Below are 15,782 nucleotides of genomic sequence, written 5' to 3' on the forward strand. Positions count from 1 at the left end.
TGACTCAGAGGCTCCTCCCTCGGCAAGACAAGGTAAACTCTCCTCCGAGAAAGAAGGAGTCCTTGAGGGCTTGCCCATGGCCGACAACTAATCCCTTCTCTTCATATATTCGACCGTTCTCGAAGATATTCAAAGTTTCGTGGCAACGTGTCACTGAGAAGGAAAAAGAGTCAAGATAATAGAAGCGAGAAGAAATGGGGAATGATTGGCTGCTGGGCTCTTTGTCAATTATATCTAGAACATGGCATGTAATGTAAAAGCCCCTGCACTCGGAACTGGTGCTAACATTCCATATGAATATGCGGTAGCTGCCGGTTGACTCAGTGAAATTATCAAGGTACAGTATCTCGAGAGTATTAAGCAAACTCTATAGTCTTTGAGACATGCTAGCGAACCTTGAATGTCTCAAAGTTCTCGTGCTTGTTATGTGGGCACAGTCTTTGCCAGTATGCTAGCATAGATCGATCTCATCGTACATTAAACTTCCTATGTTTAAGGTGGTTCAGTGTTCCTCAAGTAATGACGTACGCGGAGCCATTGCAACATTCCAGTCGAGACGGTGAAACAACAGTGTTAGAAAGTGACAGTACAAACTATTTTACCTTTTGAGATATTTTTCTCCATCAAACGGTGCGCCTTCTGCACTTCTTCCCACGCAAATGCCTTTTCAATCAGCACTCTCAAATTCCCAGATTCGAAGCCAGAAATATTTTCTTTCAGAGCATCTATGAGACCGGCTTGATAGTCTTCACTCCGGCTGCGCAGCGACGTCGCCTCGATCCTCATCCTTTTGAAGAGCCAGGGGCCATAGTCCAGCTCCTCGAGCTTCCATCCTCCCAAAGCGCCGACCATGACAAAACGGGAGTCCATTGCCCCGACCTTCAAGTTTTGCGCGAAGTATGGCGCCCCGACAAAGTCGAGAATGATGTCTACGCCTTGACCTCCCGTTGCTTTTAGTACCTCGTCAGCCCAGTCCACACCTTCAGCTCTGTAGTTGAACGCGGCATCCACGCCAAGGTCTTGTTTGAGAAATTGGCACTTGTCGTCATTCCCTGTCGTAGCCAGCACCAAACTTGCTCCCAAGGCTCGACTCAGCTGGATGCCTGCAATAGAAACGCTCGATGCACCAGCGTGCCACAGCACACGCTTGCCAGCGGCCATCTCTCCGATGCTTAGCGCCTGCCATGCAGTAATCCATGCTTCTGGAATGGCTGCTGCCTGTACCCATGACAAGGTTTCCGGCTTGTGAATAATCATGCGCGTGCTGGCGGCAATAAACTCGGCGTATGCACCGCCATAAGCGAGGCCGAACACTTCATCTCCAATCGTGAAACCATTAGTTTGGCCATCGCTTCCGAATGATTCAACAATACCAGAGAACTCGACGCCGAGAGTCTTGGGGATGTCGGGACGCAGTGGATATTTGCCCTCGCGCTGACCAATGTCCATACGGTTGATGCCAAAGGCCTTGACCTTGACGATGCACCAACCTTCAGGTGCTGTCGGTTTAGGGACGGAATCGTTGATGAATAAAGCTTCGGCAGGGCCTGCGCCGTCTTTTACATCTACCGCATCATTCAGTGAGTAATTGTACACGCTTCACGATAGCAACATGCCATAGGAATTCATGGAGAGATTTTACTCACCGATTGCCTTCATTGTTGTCCAAGAGGTTCGTATTCAACATTTCTTGTCGACCTCAAGGTCTATAATGACGGTGCCTTATGCCCATTTTTAATGCTTTTAGGATTGCCTGGACTCCTTTTGCTTATAAATCGGCATGCACACTAGGTCCAAGTATTAATCCTTTCTGCCTTCAATAGGCCTTATATCTGGCTGGAACCTTCCTTGATTCTAATATTTTATGTCCGTTTCCCTCAGCGATCATACGGCAAGTGAAGCAATAATTCCGAACTCCGTTTGCTATGACCATTTCTACGAATTAACCAAGACACTATGCCTCTTCGAATAGGCATTTCAAGAAACCCCAGCCTGAATCTCAGACATGGGGAGTTTGTTTGCTTGGTTAGTCTGTCCTAGTGTCGGCGGAGTTCAAACAGTCACTCGTACTCTACCGACGGGGCGGCTGCACTCCGAGCCCAATCCCTGTCGAACATGAACTAAACTTCATATGAAGCATACCAAGGCGTTATGAGAACACTGTTTGGAGTCGAATAGAAGTAGAAGGCATTGACGAGTGATTGGACCATAAATTAAGCAGAGATGATTATCGTTGTATGTCGCCTTGTTGAACATGGAGTAGCTAGATGTAACCAGCTTCTACAACTGTTTGGCCATAACCCGCTGTGTACAAAGATTTTTCTTCGACAACAGCTATAAGCATTCGGTCCTGGTGGGTGAAAATGTGCATATAGGCAAGCGGCATAATCCAGCCTGAGCAGCGTCCGAACTAGACATAATAGTTCTTTATGTCATCTGTCGATTACAAAGTACCGAACGCGGCAATGGATGCGTAGGGCTTAGCTGGCCGGCCCCGCTCGTCTTGCAGCTCGCAGTGATGGCCGGGCTTCTGGTCCAAGTACACTGCCGCATTTACACAGCTCGAAATGTGGAGGCGCAAAGGTGATTGTCAAGCGAACATGGGCACACGTGAATGCTGCGGTACATTGTATCACCCGAACAAAATGATCTCTGGAACATCGGGGATCATTACGCTTGGCTATTCGATAATCATTGAGCCATTGTACCAGTCTCGCGCTCTGATAGGAGAGGGGCGAGGCTTGAACTACCAACTCAGCCACCTGAAGCCACACGCTACGTCCACTGTTGCACAGTACGCTGACGTAGTAAGGGCGTGCCGGCTTCCGGGCCATTGGAAGCTTGAGCCATTGTAAATCATCGCCAGCATCCGCGAAAGTCCACTTACAACTTAACAGGGCACGATCATTTCGTCCTCGCACATCACATCGAGCAGCAACAGTATGGAAGCGGCTCACCAAGCCAACGGTGAGGAGCCGCCACCGCCGTATGAGGAGCGCCCTCCCCCGCGACTGCCCGTCCCTAACAAGAGCACACAGCAAGTACCAGCACCACTGCCAGCACCAGCGTCAGCTCCTCAGCAAGCCGGGCGCTCGACGGCACCACAAGTGAACAGGCAGTTCCCACCTACCTTCAACCTCTATCGAAAAGGGGGCTTCTCCCGCATTCACACTCTCGGCGTGCATCAAGACCAGCCGCTCTATGCAGTCTATCCCCACGGCGGGTTCTCGAGCGAGCCGGACCTGGTTCTTCACAACGGGCCCAGCGAGACCTCGCCCCCACTGGCAACCCTAATATTCGATTCATGGCATCGCCAGATGGAGGTCACGCTGCCGCCACTGCGAGGCGCAACTTCCGAAGAAGCCGTGCGCATGCCTGGCTTTGCTCATCCCGTCTTCGAGTTCAAGGTGCATGTGAATAAGCCCGGCGGACAAGGGCTCGTTTACGAAGCCTTTGAGTGGAGACGGAGCCGCGGTGACGCTGTCGGCCAGCTCGGCGGACGCTCGTACGGCTGGAAGCTGGTGAGATTGGCAAACAATGTGCTCCCGGGAGCTGGCGGAGGCGAGATCACCAGCGATGGTCGAGAGGTGCTTGCGGTCTGCACGCAAAACGCTTACAGCATGAGCAAGGTATGGAAGTTCGAGTTTACTGGCACAGGTGCATCGGGGGCCTTGGGCGAGAGATTCGCTGTCATGGCGGTCATTACCTCTTTGGGGATTTGGCTTCGAGAGAGCAGGCGAAAGAACTCAAGTGCATCTAGCGGTGGCTCCGCGTAGATGTGCATCATGGCTTGGGATGCAGAAAGAGTCGGAGGGAAATAGCATTGACGTCATTGCAATGATTGCATGCGATTGGACCTGGGAGGGCTTGTGAAGTCCTATTAATGAAGATACCACTGATTTCTGTTTTGTACTCTTATTGCGAACACTTGAACAACACCAGGAATCGACCTTCTGTTCAATTTACGGTTAGGTTCTCATTCGTGCACTTTCTGAGAGTTCGGAGCCTCGCTCCGCGGTGGAGCGCCCCTCAATGTCAAACCGCCAGCCCCAACCCCTGGGAACCCGGGTTCCAGGTCTTACTTGATGCGGGCAGTCTTTCCTCTGCCTCCGAGGTGTGTTGCAACCCCGGATTTGCTCTGCGGGTGTAGCATTGCCCTGTCACGGCCCGTCGAAGCGTGAAGCACCTTCTTTCTCGGCGCCTCCCACCTTCCGCAGTGTAACAGTGATCCAAGTTCCGGGGCAGATGGTCTCCTATGCCAACTATATCGATTGGATCAACCTTCGCCAGCTGACATTTAGGAGCGTCTGCAATTTATGTTACGCATCCCTTCGAGCGCTTCGATCATGGAAGTCGCTCCGGGTTGTGGACGGCCGGGGTTGGCTCGGTAGACTATAAGACGCTCAGATCCGGATACCTGGTCATCTATTTGTTCATAGACTTCAAGGCACTTGGTGCGACCGCTCTTGATTTCCACTGACCAGCCGCTTGTCGCGGCCTTCTGTGCTCGCAGTTCTCAAAATGAAGGCATCCTTCCTGTCGTGGCTCGCGGCACAACTTGCCTTGGCCAGGGCAGGGACTGTTCTCTGGGATGGGCGGTTCAATGACCTCACTTCATCGACCGACCTCAACAACTGGTCATGGTCTAATCAGGTTGGACCGTACCAGTACTACATCCACGGCAGTGGAGCCGTGACCGACTATGTCAACCTATCCCCCAGCTACAAGAACCCAGCCGACACGTCGTCCAAGCAAGGCGTCAAGATTACATTGACCTCAACCGCCTACTGGAACGGCCAGAACATGAGACGGACGGAATTGATCCCCCAGACAAGCGCAGCCATCAATTCCGGCAAGGTATACTACCATTTCAGCATCAAGCGCTCCGACACCAATGCGCCGAGCATCTACCGCGAGCACCAGATCGCCTTCTTCGAGAGCCACTTCACCGAGTTGAAGGGCGGCTGGATTAGCGGCGAGGCGGCCACGAGCGACACGAAGCTGCAGTGGATGGTAGGCGGTGTGAGCAAATGGAGCGTCGAGTGGGCAGCCGATGTGTGGCACAACTGCGTCTACGAGATCGACTTCTCGGCCAACACGGTGGGCTTCTGGCACTCGACCGGCGCCGACGCCGTGGTGCAGGTCGTGGCACCGATCAGTGCAAGCACCAGCAGCAACGGCGCCGATTGGCACTTGGGCGTGCTGGAGCTGCCGCGTGACGGGTATGCGGACACTGACGAGGATCTTTACTTCTCGGGCGTCTACGTCGAGAGCGGAAGCCTGACTACCAGCGTTTCTGGGCCAGGAGGTATGTCCTGAAATTATATGCTGCAGAAAGCAGAAAATGGACCATGGCACTAAAATCGCTTATAGGATCCACTGGTGGTACGACCACAGGAAGTACCCCATCATCCACCAGTTCCAAGCCGACAACTCTGTCAACTTCGACCGTTGTCGTGACATCGTCTACTTCTGTTAAGACTACCAGCACGTCGTCGGCGGCAGCCAGCTCCTCATCAGTTTCAAGCTGCACTGCTGCTCAGTGGGCGCAATGTGGCGGCACCGGCTTCTCGGGTTGCACCACCTGTGCCTCGCCGTATACATGTAAATACTCAAATGCGTACTACTCTCAGTGCCTATAAATGGAATATATCGAAGGATCATAAGCGTTTAAGCTGAGGATTATGATATACTGTATATATCTGCTTCTTGTCAATACTTAGAAAGAACTGGAACTTATCCTACTTTTCGTCAACTTTGCCAATTGTATCGCGTTGGCGCGCCTTTGCCAGAAGAGGTATCTTTTTTCGTTTTCTGTGCCGCACCGGGCATCGATCCAAGCACCTCAGGCGCTACACTTGCCAGGGAACGCCACTGTTCGGTGTCGTCAGCACCTTGCACTCTGGAAACAACCCGAAACAGTCTTTCCTGAAAGGGCTGTATAGGTATAGCGGGTAGGATCCGCTTCCCGCGTTATAAGCCATAGATTATCAACGGAATGACGGAGCTCGCATGCTTTGGTCTTCGGGAGATTCCATTCTTCCCATGGCGCATGGATAGACCAGACTCGCCGGAATTAGCGGCGACGCCCGCACCTTGTCTCCGAACTTTGTCCATGTTGAAAGATGCCGAACGGGCAGAAGTGGAGCATCATGGCGGTCATTAGCGGAGCTATACGGTACACGCTCATGATGAAATACCCCAAATACGGGCGTTTGTCCCTTTTAACGAGTCCTGATGCTTTTAGCATGGAAGCAAAGAGGAACAACCAGTCAATTGCAACTTAGAAACGCGAAAATGACATCCAAACTCCACCAGACCGCAAAACAATTCCTTGATCAGTTTGGAACGCTTGATGTCCAAGCACTCGAGTCCATTCTAGCGGACAATTATTACCATGAGTTCGCCCCAGCATCAATAAACCCACCCGGCCCATTTGATAGGCCGGGCTTCCTCAATCATCACGGTACCATTCGCGACATTATGATCGGGTTCCCCGTAGCTGCCAAAGAATACATCGTGAGCGAGGCCAGCAGACAAGTCACAGTATGGGCGACGGCCGAGACCGTCTTTCGTGACGAGGCCAAGGATGGCGAGGTTTCGGAGGAGGAATGGCGGTATAAAGGGGAGTACGTCTTCATGTTTACCATGGACGAGTCGGGCGAGAAGATCACGCGCACGATCGAGTTTCTCGATAGCAAAGCCACGGCTGACAAGCTGATGGGTCTCATGAAACGCGCACGAGAGAACAAGCAGAAGAAATTAGCAGCAGAGATGAAGTAATCACCATGCTAAGATTTAATTTTCTGACAATGTCAGTCAGCTTCAGGACCATGATGAAGACATATTCAATATACGCCCTGCGTGAATCGAGTACTCTGACGGTGAAATGGCAAGTACACCTGAAAAGATCAAAGCTGATCCAGTGATGAGAGCCTGTAGTCTTTGAAATGATCAGTGTCTTTTGAACGTCTTCAAGTGATTCTATAAATTTAATAGATTTCGAATGGTAAAAACGGTTGGTCTAATATAAATAGCCTATTTTATTTGATCTGGCATATTTCTCGACCAATTGACTAAGCTTATTTTGTCACAAAGTATCATGACAGCCCGGAGGAGACAATGAGCTCTATAATCTATGCCTTATTCGCTGACTCCATTCTTTCTTGATCTGCCCTCATCCGCCTTATCAATTGACTTTGTTCTCGAATTCGTCCACCCCAGAAGTAGAAAATAAATGGAATAGGCGCCAGAAGAACTTCCAGTCCTCCCATAAGTGTCCCAGCATATCGGAGTGTCAAGGACGAATACATAGTAGGACCCGCCAAAGGCAATACACCCGCAAGAACACATCTGATGACGCCATTACCAGCGAGCGCGCTCGCTGCATAGATTCCATAGGCGCCAGCAATGTAGTTACTGACATAGATAAAAGTAGCAGACTGCCCAGCCCCGAAAGGAATTCCTGCCAGGATTGGCCAAATCCAATGAATGGTGTTTGGTATGCAGGTCCAAGCAAACCAGAGTTGTCCGATAGGGACCAATACCGCTCCCACGCACACTATGCATAAAGTGGCTTCTGGCTGAACATGACCCGTTTTCGCATCCTTGGAGTGTAGGCTGACGATGTGCCGGACGAGAGGCTCGCTGCATATTGCGACGATATTGCCAAAGCCAACGCCAATGAATGCGAGGCCGGACATGCCGGGATTCCAACCACGATTCTCACTCAAGACGAGGGGATAGGCTACGAAACAAAGATACAAAATCGCGTAGAATGCACCCACGTACAGGTCCCAGAACCAGAGAATGGGTTCTCTGAAAGTTAGAGAGAACGGTCTTGGCAGACTAACCTTCAGCATAGAGGCAATAGACAATGGGTCATCGTATCGACACCACCACCTGTCATCACCAGTTTGCCTGCGCTTTGTTAGTACCTCATCCCTCAAAATCTTCGGCGCATAGGTTTCGGGTGTCCACAGTAGTAGAAGAAAACCACTCCCGGCTAGAATCAAAACCAGCCAGTTGGTCCATCGCCATCCTAAGTACTGGTAGACGAAGCCGCCAATAAGTGGTCCAGTGACAGGACCGTTGATGGGCCCAATAGACCATATACTGAAAGCCAGCGCACGTGTGTCTTCTTGCGAGATATCGGTAATGGTCCCAGGACTATTTGCTATCATTGCGGCGCCAAAACAAGCTCTGTACAAAGTTGATAACGTCAGCTTTGACCCTTATAGAAGGCTACAAAGTCAGAGTAGGGTAGGAGACAAATAGAAAGAATTGACTTTAAACAGTATAACGTACCCGAAGAATCTCGCAAGAATAATTTCTGTCAGTGACCTCGCTAACGCGCAGGGAAGGACAAGTAAGAAGAATAGTCCGTAAGATATCATGTAGACCATCCTTCGTCCATATATCTCGCTCAAAGGAGCTAGCATTGAGAAGCCCACTGCTAAACCGAGCATATAGCTGGTCAGCCCCAGAGTTGCCAGTGTCTTGCTACTGATCTCAAACTCATCCATCATCCCGGTCAATCCCGCGGTGTATGAAGAGGAGTAGAATACCACAACCCAGGTTGTAAAAGAGATGACTGAGATGATGTAGCTGCGTTTTAGGGGTGGCCAGGCTTTTGGATTCTCGGGATCATCTTCATCAAAGTCAATCTCGAAGTTGAAAGACCGCAAATCGGCATCATTGATTGAGGCTTCCAAGGTATTTTTTTGCAAGGGACATACTATAGATTTGGTGACGCTTTCGTTTCTGTCAGGGGTAAAGATAGAACTTATTGGTGACGCCTCGTCATTTTTTAAGACAGAGAGGGGATTCATCTGATGCTGCGTAAAGGTGTCTACATTGTCGTTTGGAAAACCACTTAAGGGATTTGTCTTGGTCCCGTTCTCGGGAGCTGGTCGGAAATGTTGCATCACTTTCTCCATATTGGCAAGTATTGTTGTAATGACCACGCAAGCAGGAACATGACGATTTTGCATGCCAAAGAATTCTTTGAAAAATTACTGTTATAGGGGTTTTATATGATCTCAAAGACTCAGCTTTGGCTATTGGATTTGTGCTCGGCTTTAAAAGTGGTGTGGGTTTCAAATAGGGTTCGGGTTAGCTGGTCTGTTCGGGATACACCACTTTGATATTTTCACCTTCTTAGGCCTGTGAAAACTTCTCAAACACAGATGATTCATCCTATTACATATTCAGTGATTGTAGGAGACACACTGAGGGGGCCATCAAAGATTAACGAAGATGGGTTCCTTATCGGAAACCTTGTTTTGCTCGCTCCCGCAGGTCGAGACCGACGAGATCTTTGACTTGATGGCGGCCTTCCGACGGGATACGCATCCAGATCGAGTGAATCTAGGGGCAGGAGTATACTGCTCTAATGAAGGCCTTTCACAGCCTCTCAAAGTTGTTGCACAGGCGGAGAAAATCTTGACTGAACAGAACGACATCAACCGACATGACTACAGGCCCATTAGGGGTGACCCGGAGTTTCTCGATCTCGCCCGAGAACTCACCTTCTCAAATCAAGGCAACATTTCGTACACTGAACCAAGTGCTACAGAATCTCGGGTCATATCCGTTCAGACCATATCAGGGACAGGCGCTAATCACATAGGCGCGCGTTTTCTAGCTGAAAATATGCGGCCACGCTGCGTATGGCTCTCAGATCCCACTTGGGGAAATCACAATTTGATATGGGACACTGTCGGTGTCGCTCAGCGGAAATATCCGTATTACAGAAAATCGAACTGTGAATTTGATTTCGTTGGTATGATGGCAGTGTTAAACAAGGAGGCCCGGCCCCATGATATTATCGTTCTCCATGCCTGCGCACACAATCCCACTGGCATGGACCCATCTCGAGAACAATGGATTGCAATAGCAGAGCTTTGCCAGAGGAAACAGCTGTTCCCTTTCTTTGATAGTGCATATCAGGGGTTCGCGTCTGGTGACACCGATCAGGATGCTTGGGCCATACGTTACTTTTATCAGCTACAGCACCCCATCGAGATGTGTGTAGCTCAATCATTCTCAAAAAACTTCGGTCTTTATGGACAAAGAGCCGGGGCTTTTCACCTCGTTGTCAATAGCCATTCAGCCTCGACGAACGAAAACATCCTCAACAATCTATGCCAGCTCATCCGTTCGGAATATTCAGTGTCGCCAAGATTCGGGTCTGATATCGTCAAAACAGTCTTCAAGAATAAAGACTTAACCGCTGGGTGGCATTCTGAGCTGAAGGAAATGAGTGCCCGCTTGATCTTGATGAGACAGAGATTATATGACGAAATTTGTCGTCTGCAAACTCCTGGGTCGTGGGAACACATTATAAATCAGGTCCGTTGACTTTTTTGCCCAAGTACACTAGCAGCTGGCACTAATGTTTCCAAAGACTGGCATGTTTTCCTACACCGGACTTACATGTCTGGAAGTGGAAGTCTTGCAAAAAAGATATCACATCTACATGCATTCTTCAGGACGAATTTCAATTGCAGGCTGTAAGCTCAAACCACCAGGCCCCTCCTCAAGTTAAAGCTAATGTATTTTAGTGAATACCAACAATGTGCAGTACGTTGCTGCTGCTATCAGTGCTGTGAGAGCCAAGTCAATAGATAAATAGCTATTGTCTTTAGGTCGCCCGGTGTACAGAGGAAGTATTGCGCGGATGATTCAATCCTGTATTGACAACCAGGCGGCTTAGTTTCCCCAAGACTCACATGAATAACTCAGAGAACACGAGAAGTAATATTTTAATATAGAGGCACAATGTATGTTATTTGATCAATTACATAGACTGTATATTGCTTAGAATCCCGAAGGTAGACTCAATGGAAACCTCCCAATCGCTTTGCTCCATTTCACCATCGGTCTGGCTCATTACCCATGATGAATGATGTCAAGTATTCCTCGCCAAGTAGAGCATCATTTAATCTCCAAATTTCTTCGTCGAAATCCAACACTTCTTCCACACCCGGGCCAGGAAATTCTGAGGGTTCAGTATCATACGGAAGTATATTTGGCGCAAGGGGCGCTTCAGCCATCACCCCAGGCGAACTATTAATCTGCGCATTTGTCACCTGCGGACTTAAGTCTTTGCTAGATGAAACTTGGGTGGTATATATGCTTCCGTATTCGAATACTTGATCGCCTAGAGACGTGCTTTTGTCGCCATATCTTAATTTACTAGATGCGGCACGTGCAAAAAGATGGCGAGCATCAGCCAACGTCGAGACCTAACAAAGGCATTGATTAGCAAGAATCACTTCTCAGGGAAGATAAACGTACCCAATCTTCCCCTATCTTCCATAGGTTTCCAAACTTCGTCAGATAGGTAATGAGCGTTTCGGCCCCCTTGTTAGCGTCCGGAGACCGCCCTAAATTGACGTGCGGAAAAGCTGCGACGTGAGAGAGAGTGATGGCGGCAGAGAATGCAGAGAATGCGGCTAATGGCGTCATCATTATCACATTTCCTTTATCCAGCTCGCTGAATATGTCGGCCACACTTTGCGCAGCGTGATGGAGAATTTCCGCAGAGGATTCCCACCAGCCGGGTGGAGCTTGATCTCGTAGGAACGGAGGCTCAGCAGGTCCCCCCGGCCCCGTTGCTCGGAGCGGAAGAAGAGGCACAAATTCACGATGCAAGAATATTAAACTGCTCTCATTCAAATACCTGTTTTAGCGAGGCGTGTTGGCATGGGAGAAATTGTGGATCATACCATAGATAATAGAGAAGGTTGATAAAAGCAAACGCCTCGGGATGACCTTGGTGCATTTGCGCTGTCACTCTGATAGGGGAGTACTTTACGCGTTCCTCCTGATAAGTACGCCAGGTATTAATATCGCAGTTGATTTTGTTCCATGTTGAAGTTGGTAACCAGGGGCAATCCTCTGGGTTGTACTGTCGTTTTGAGCTACCATTATTCGACCATTTGGCAAGAGTTGCCCATATGTCAATACCTCGAAGGATGATCGTAAAATGGTCTTGAATAGATAGTTGCGCCTCAAACAACTCAGGATCCGAAATCAAAGTTCTCAATAACCTGCGCTGCTCTTTCACATCCCCGAAGGCGTAATCTAATTCACTCAAGGGGAGAGGAATTTGCATCTCTGTCGAGACAAAGATCGACGGGCGGCCCTTGCCGCAGCTCAGAAGGCGGTCCATCGTAAAGCATGACCAAATTGTACGGTTCCGAACCTCTTGAGTAATCGCGGAATCGGCATTCGTTGCAAAAGGTTGTGGGTCTGGATCCGGTCTGAGGGCTTGGGCCATCCGGATTGCCATACCTTACGATACAGTTACTTTTGATACTCGAGTATGATTTGATGGTCACTTACCCGTGTACATCCAAGCATTAAAACCATGAGCAGCTCCCCACTCATACATTCCGAGAAGTAAGAGGCATTGAATCGAATCAACATGCGGGCCATTCCGCATCATTGTATCCAACTGTCCACGTACAAATTGAGCGTAGTATTGACCAGCTAGCGCCGCTGAACCATGGCGATCTCGGAGTTCTGGTATAAGATGTCCACACACAGCAAGCAAAGCACAGGCTTGAAGTTTGTTATAGGACCCGTCTCTAAGAGTTTGGATGTAACTTGGTGTGTGTATAAGCGAGACACCTGGAAAGCTACGGACAAAGAGCCAAGCCGCTTCTATCAATACTGGCAAAGGCGTCTCTTCAATTGGATTGCCTGACAAGTGCACGGCCACTAAAGGATGAGGCACACTCTGGTGGCTGTGCCTGACCTGCTGGTCCTCGTGTCTGGCTCTTGATCTAGGGCTACTGTTCCTGGTATTGTTCCCCGTGAAGGCTTCTTTTGTAGGCTCTGGTCTCGAGCGCCGACTCTGTCGCTCGGGGACTGATAGTACGCAGCTGGGCTCTCTCGACGTTCGTCTACAAGCACGGCATGGTGCCGTGCCATCATTTACGCATCTGATTTTTGAGCGTCTTATTTTTCTCGGTTAGACAATATATCGTTACGAACCGTGAGAGATTTGACAGAGTTGGATGAAACTGTACCTGCAGGACGCACATGCCAGAGTACTTCGCATCCTAGCGAGACATCTTTATTCCGGGTACAGCACACGGTGCTATTGCGACTTGTCGATAGGTCATCGACCGGTCATATGATACATGCGGGTTTGTAAGTGTACGGAATGCTTCGTAATTTTTTATCCAAATCCATTCCGAACTTTGCCCCGCTCTGTTAAAGCCGACTCATTCCGAACACAACCCGACACTAGCTCGATGGCAGTAGTGTAGCAATGGTTGGTGCTATTGGTAACATTAGAGAAGAGAGGAGTTTAAATGCATATTAACGATTTCTGCTCTCTTCAAACCACCATAGCCCAACCTGATGTGACAACAATTCATTCAGACAACGCGTCACCGTCCCGAGCACTGTGGCATCGAAGGATCATACGAGAAGCTGCCCCATAATAGAGGCTGAATTGGGGAAAGAGCTTTCCCAGGGGACTGGCTTGGAAAATTGCTGGTAGCGTGCTTGGCCCAATCTGGGTATACCTCTTTCGCTTAGTGGAATCAGGATTCAGGGCGTGCCTCGCAGCACTGATAGGATTATCGCTAAGTCGACAATCATACATTCATGAGTATTGGGCGAAATTTGCACTCTTCGTTGATTCTTCCACGAACTGTTTACGACCGCTCACTTTGAGTGGACTGAGGCTCTAGTTGAGAGCTCGGCAGTTGGAACACGATGGCATCGTATCTACTTCGCCTCTTGGGATACGGGCCACAGCGAGCTGTGCCGCCCAAGGTTTCGACCGATGAGGTTGTGCCCATGCATGTTTTCGACGACCACGACAGTGTGCGGAAATACAACATGCTGTGGACATTTCGCTTCGACGATGTTCTCGATGCAGACATGCTCGGCAAATCACTGTCTAAGCTCTTCCAGATGGAAGGTTGGCGCAAGCTTGGTGGCAGACTAAGGCTCACGGTGAGCAGCAACGCACAAAGGCCATTGAAGCCCTTTACTAATGCAATGCACTAGCCGGATGGGAAGACTGAAGTCCACATTCCCACCCCATTCACGACCGATCGGCCACCTCTCTATTTCACCAAGGACCATCATGCTATGCGCATGTCAGAGCATCCAGAGGCTTCCAAGCTACCAAAAGCGACCCTGAAGCCAGCCACATTCCCCTGTGCCAGGACCTTTACTGCGCTAGCATATGGACCTGGAGCACCCCGGTCTCTTGAGGATTTGTATTACTCTGATTTTCCACAGTTCTCACTACATGTTATTACATTTGAGGACGGCACTTTGGTCTCAATCAATCACAACCACATGACTGCTGATCTCAGCGGACTCAAGGCCATCCTGGATGCATGGCAACTTGTACTAGCTGGCAAGTCGGACGAAGTCGTGGAATTCATGAGTTTCCACGAAGACCCGATGGCTGGACTCTACAATGCACCACCAAAGGAGGAGTATGTATTAAAAGATAGGCAACTTAAGGGATTCGCCCTAATCAAGTTTGGGCTGCGCCTCGTCTTCGATTCTTGGTGGAATGGGAATCTCGATTCGCGCATTCTCTGTATTCCTAAGTCGACAATGGACTCATTTCTTCGAGAAGCTAGAGCCCAACTGCCGGTTCCAGCTGATGCCGACGCTGGACCTGTCAAGGCCGTCTTTATTAGCGAAGGGGATCTCATCATAGCGTTCATCAACCGCATGATGGCGCAGAGCCTTCCCAAAAGTTCCACCCGCAATATCACAACATTAGTTGCCGTCGACGCACGGGGTCGTGCAAAGTCTGTGGTCCGGGAGAAGGGTGCTTATCTTGGAAACTGGCCGTCGGCTGTCTTCGCTTTTCGTACCAGGCAGGAAGCAGCGGACATGCCCATTGGAGAGCTGGCTTTCGAATTTCGCAAAGCCATCGCCGTTCAATGCACTGAGGAGCAAATCAAGGCAATAGTTTCGTTGGCGTATAATTCACTGACTAGGACGGGGATGATACCAGTCTTTGGACCCAGCAACACCCTCCTACTAGTGGTATCAAGTTGGACTAAGGCATCTCTTTTGGAGACGGTAGACTTTAGCCCGGCTATTGTCAAAACAGCAGACAAAGAGCTGCCGGGGCGCAGGATGCCAGGGCATCCGAGCTATATCCAGTCTCAGTGCCTAGAGATAGTTTCGTTTTGCTCAAGCATCACAAACATAGTGGGCAGGGATCTAGATGGGAACCTTTGGATCAATGCCGACTTCCCGTCCGCTACGTGGCCTATACTACTAGAATATTTGGAATCATTCTCGTAATACAGAGTACTAAAGTAATTCAGCAGAAGATGAAGACAGACAGCTATTCATAAAGGTCACTCGAACACGAGCCTACGTTTTAGCGATATGTGCCGAACCAGGATCTTATTACGAGCACGGTTCTCCGCTTACTGGATGACGAGATATTGTTTTGATTGCTCGGCAAATATTGCAAATGTATGACGCACACACTTTTCAGACCCAACCAACAACAATCATAAGTTAAATACTACCTCTTGGCATATCAAACAATATGCATCTCGTTCTGTCTCCAAGCAGTTGCAAGGGGCTCATATCTGAGTATCTTCAGCAGGCAATCATTCTCAACAGTCAAAAACCATCACGTCTTTCAGAAATAAGTGGCAAGCCCGTCAAGGCTTTAACCCGTACTCACTACATACTTGCCAGGCTTCTTCGGGACCTTAAAACTGAGGCCACCATTGGTTCGCTGCTTTCGGATCATTATTTGATGGTATTCC

The 15,782-nt window shown here is 49.4% G+C and overlaps 4 protein-coding genes across 4 annotated transcripts; 3 read left to right on the forward strand and 1 right to left on the reverse strand.

The window, feature by feature from the left end:
- Positions 1-451: 451 nt before the first annotated feature.
- On the reverse strand, positions 452-1,659 carry UCRPA7_8879 (putative zinc-binding alcohol dehydrogenase domain-containing protein 2 protein; the record flags this gene model as incomplete). The annotated part of the gene is made up of 3 exons (XM_007921386.1): positions 452-486; positions 603-1,565; positions 1,647-1,659. The coding sequence occupies 3 exons, from the start codon at positions 1,657-1,659 to the stop codon at positions 452-454; spliced, it is 1,011 nt and encodes a 336-aa protein (XP_007919577.1).
- A 1,658-nt stretch (positions 1,660-3,317) lies between these two features.
- Positions 3,318-3,776, forward strand: UCRPA7_8880 (hypothetical protein; the record flags this gene model as incomplete). The annotated part of the gene is made up of 1 exon (XM_007921387.1): positions 3,318-3,776. The coding sequence occupies one exon, from the start codon at positions 3,318-3,320 to the stop codon at positions 3,774-3,776; it is 459 nt and encodes a 152-aa protein (XP_007919578.1).
- A 745-nt stretch (positions 3,777-4,521) lies between these two features.
- Positions 4,522-5,479, forward strand: UCRPA7_8881 (putative carbohydrate-binding module family 1 protein; the record flags this gene model as incomplete). Its single annotated transcript, XM_007921388.1, has 2 exons — positions 4,522-5,222; positions 5,374-5,479. 2 exons carry the CDS (start codon positions 4,522-4,524, stop codon positions 5,477-5,479), a joined length of 807 nt encoding a protein of 268 aa, XP_007919579.1.
- An 818-nt stretch (positions 5,480-6,297) lies between these two features.
- Positions 6,298-6,783, forward strand: UCRPA7_8882 (hypothetical protein; the record flags this gene model as incomplete). The annotated part of the gene is made up of 1 exon (XM_007921389.1): positions 6,298-6,783. The coding sequence occupies one exon, from the start codon at positions 6,298-6,300 to the stop codon at positions 6,781-6,783; it is 486 nt and encodes a 161-aa protein (XP_007919580.1).
- Between the last annotated feature and the right edge of the window lie 8,999 nt (positions 6,784-15,782).

This window comes from Phaeoacremonium minimum (genome assembly GCF_000392275.1).
Source record: "Phaeoacremonium minimum UCRPA7 unplaced genomic scaffold PA7_03_scaffold_610, whole genome shotgun sequence".
In the NCBI taxonomy this organism is placed as follows: Eukaryota; Fungi; Ascomycota; class Sordariomycetes; order Togniniales; family Togniniaceae; genus Phaeoacremonium; species Phaeoacremonium minimum.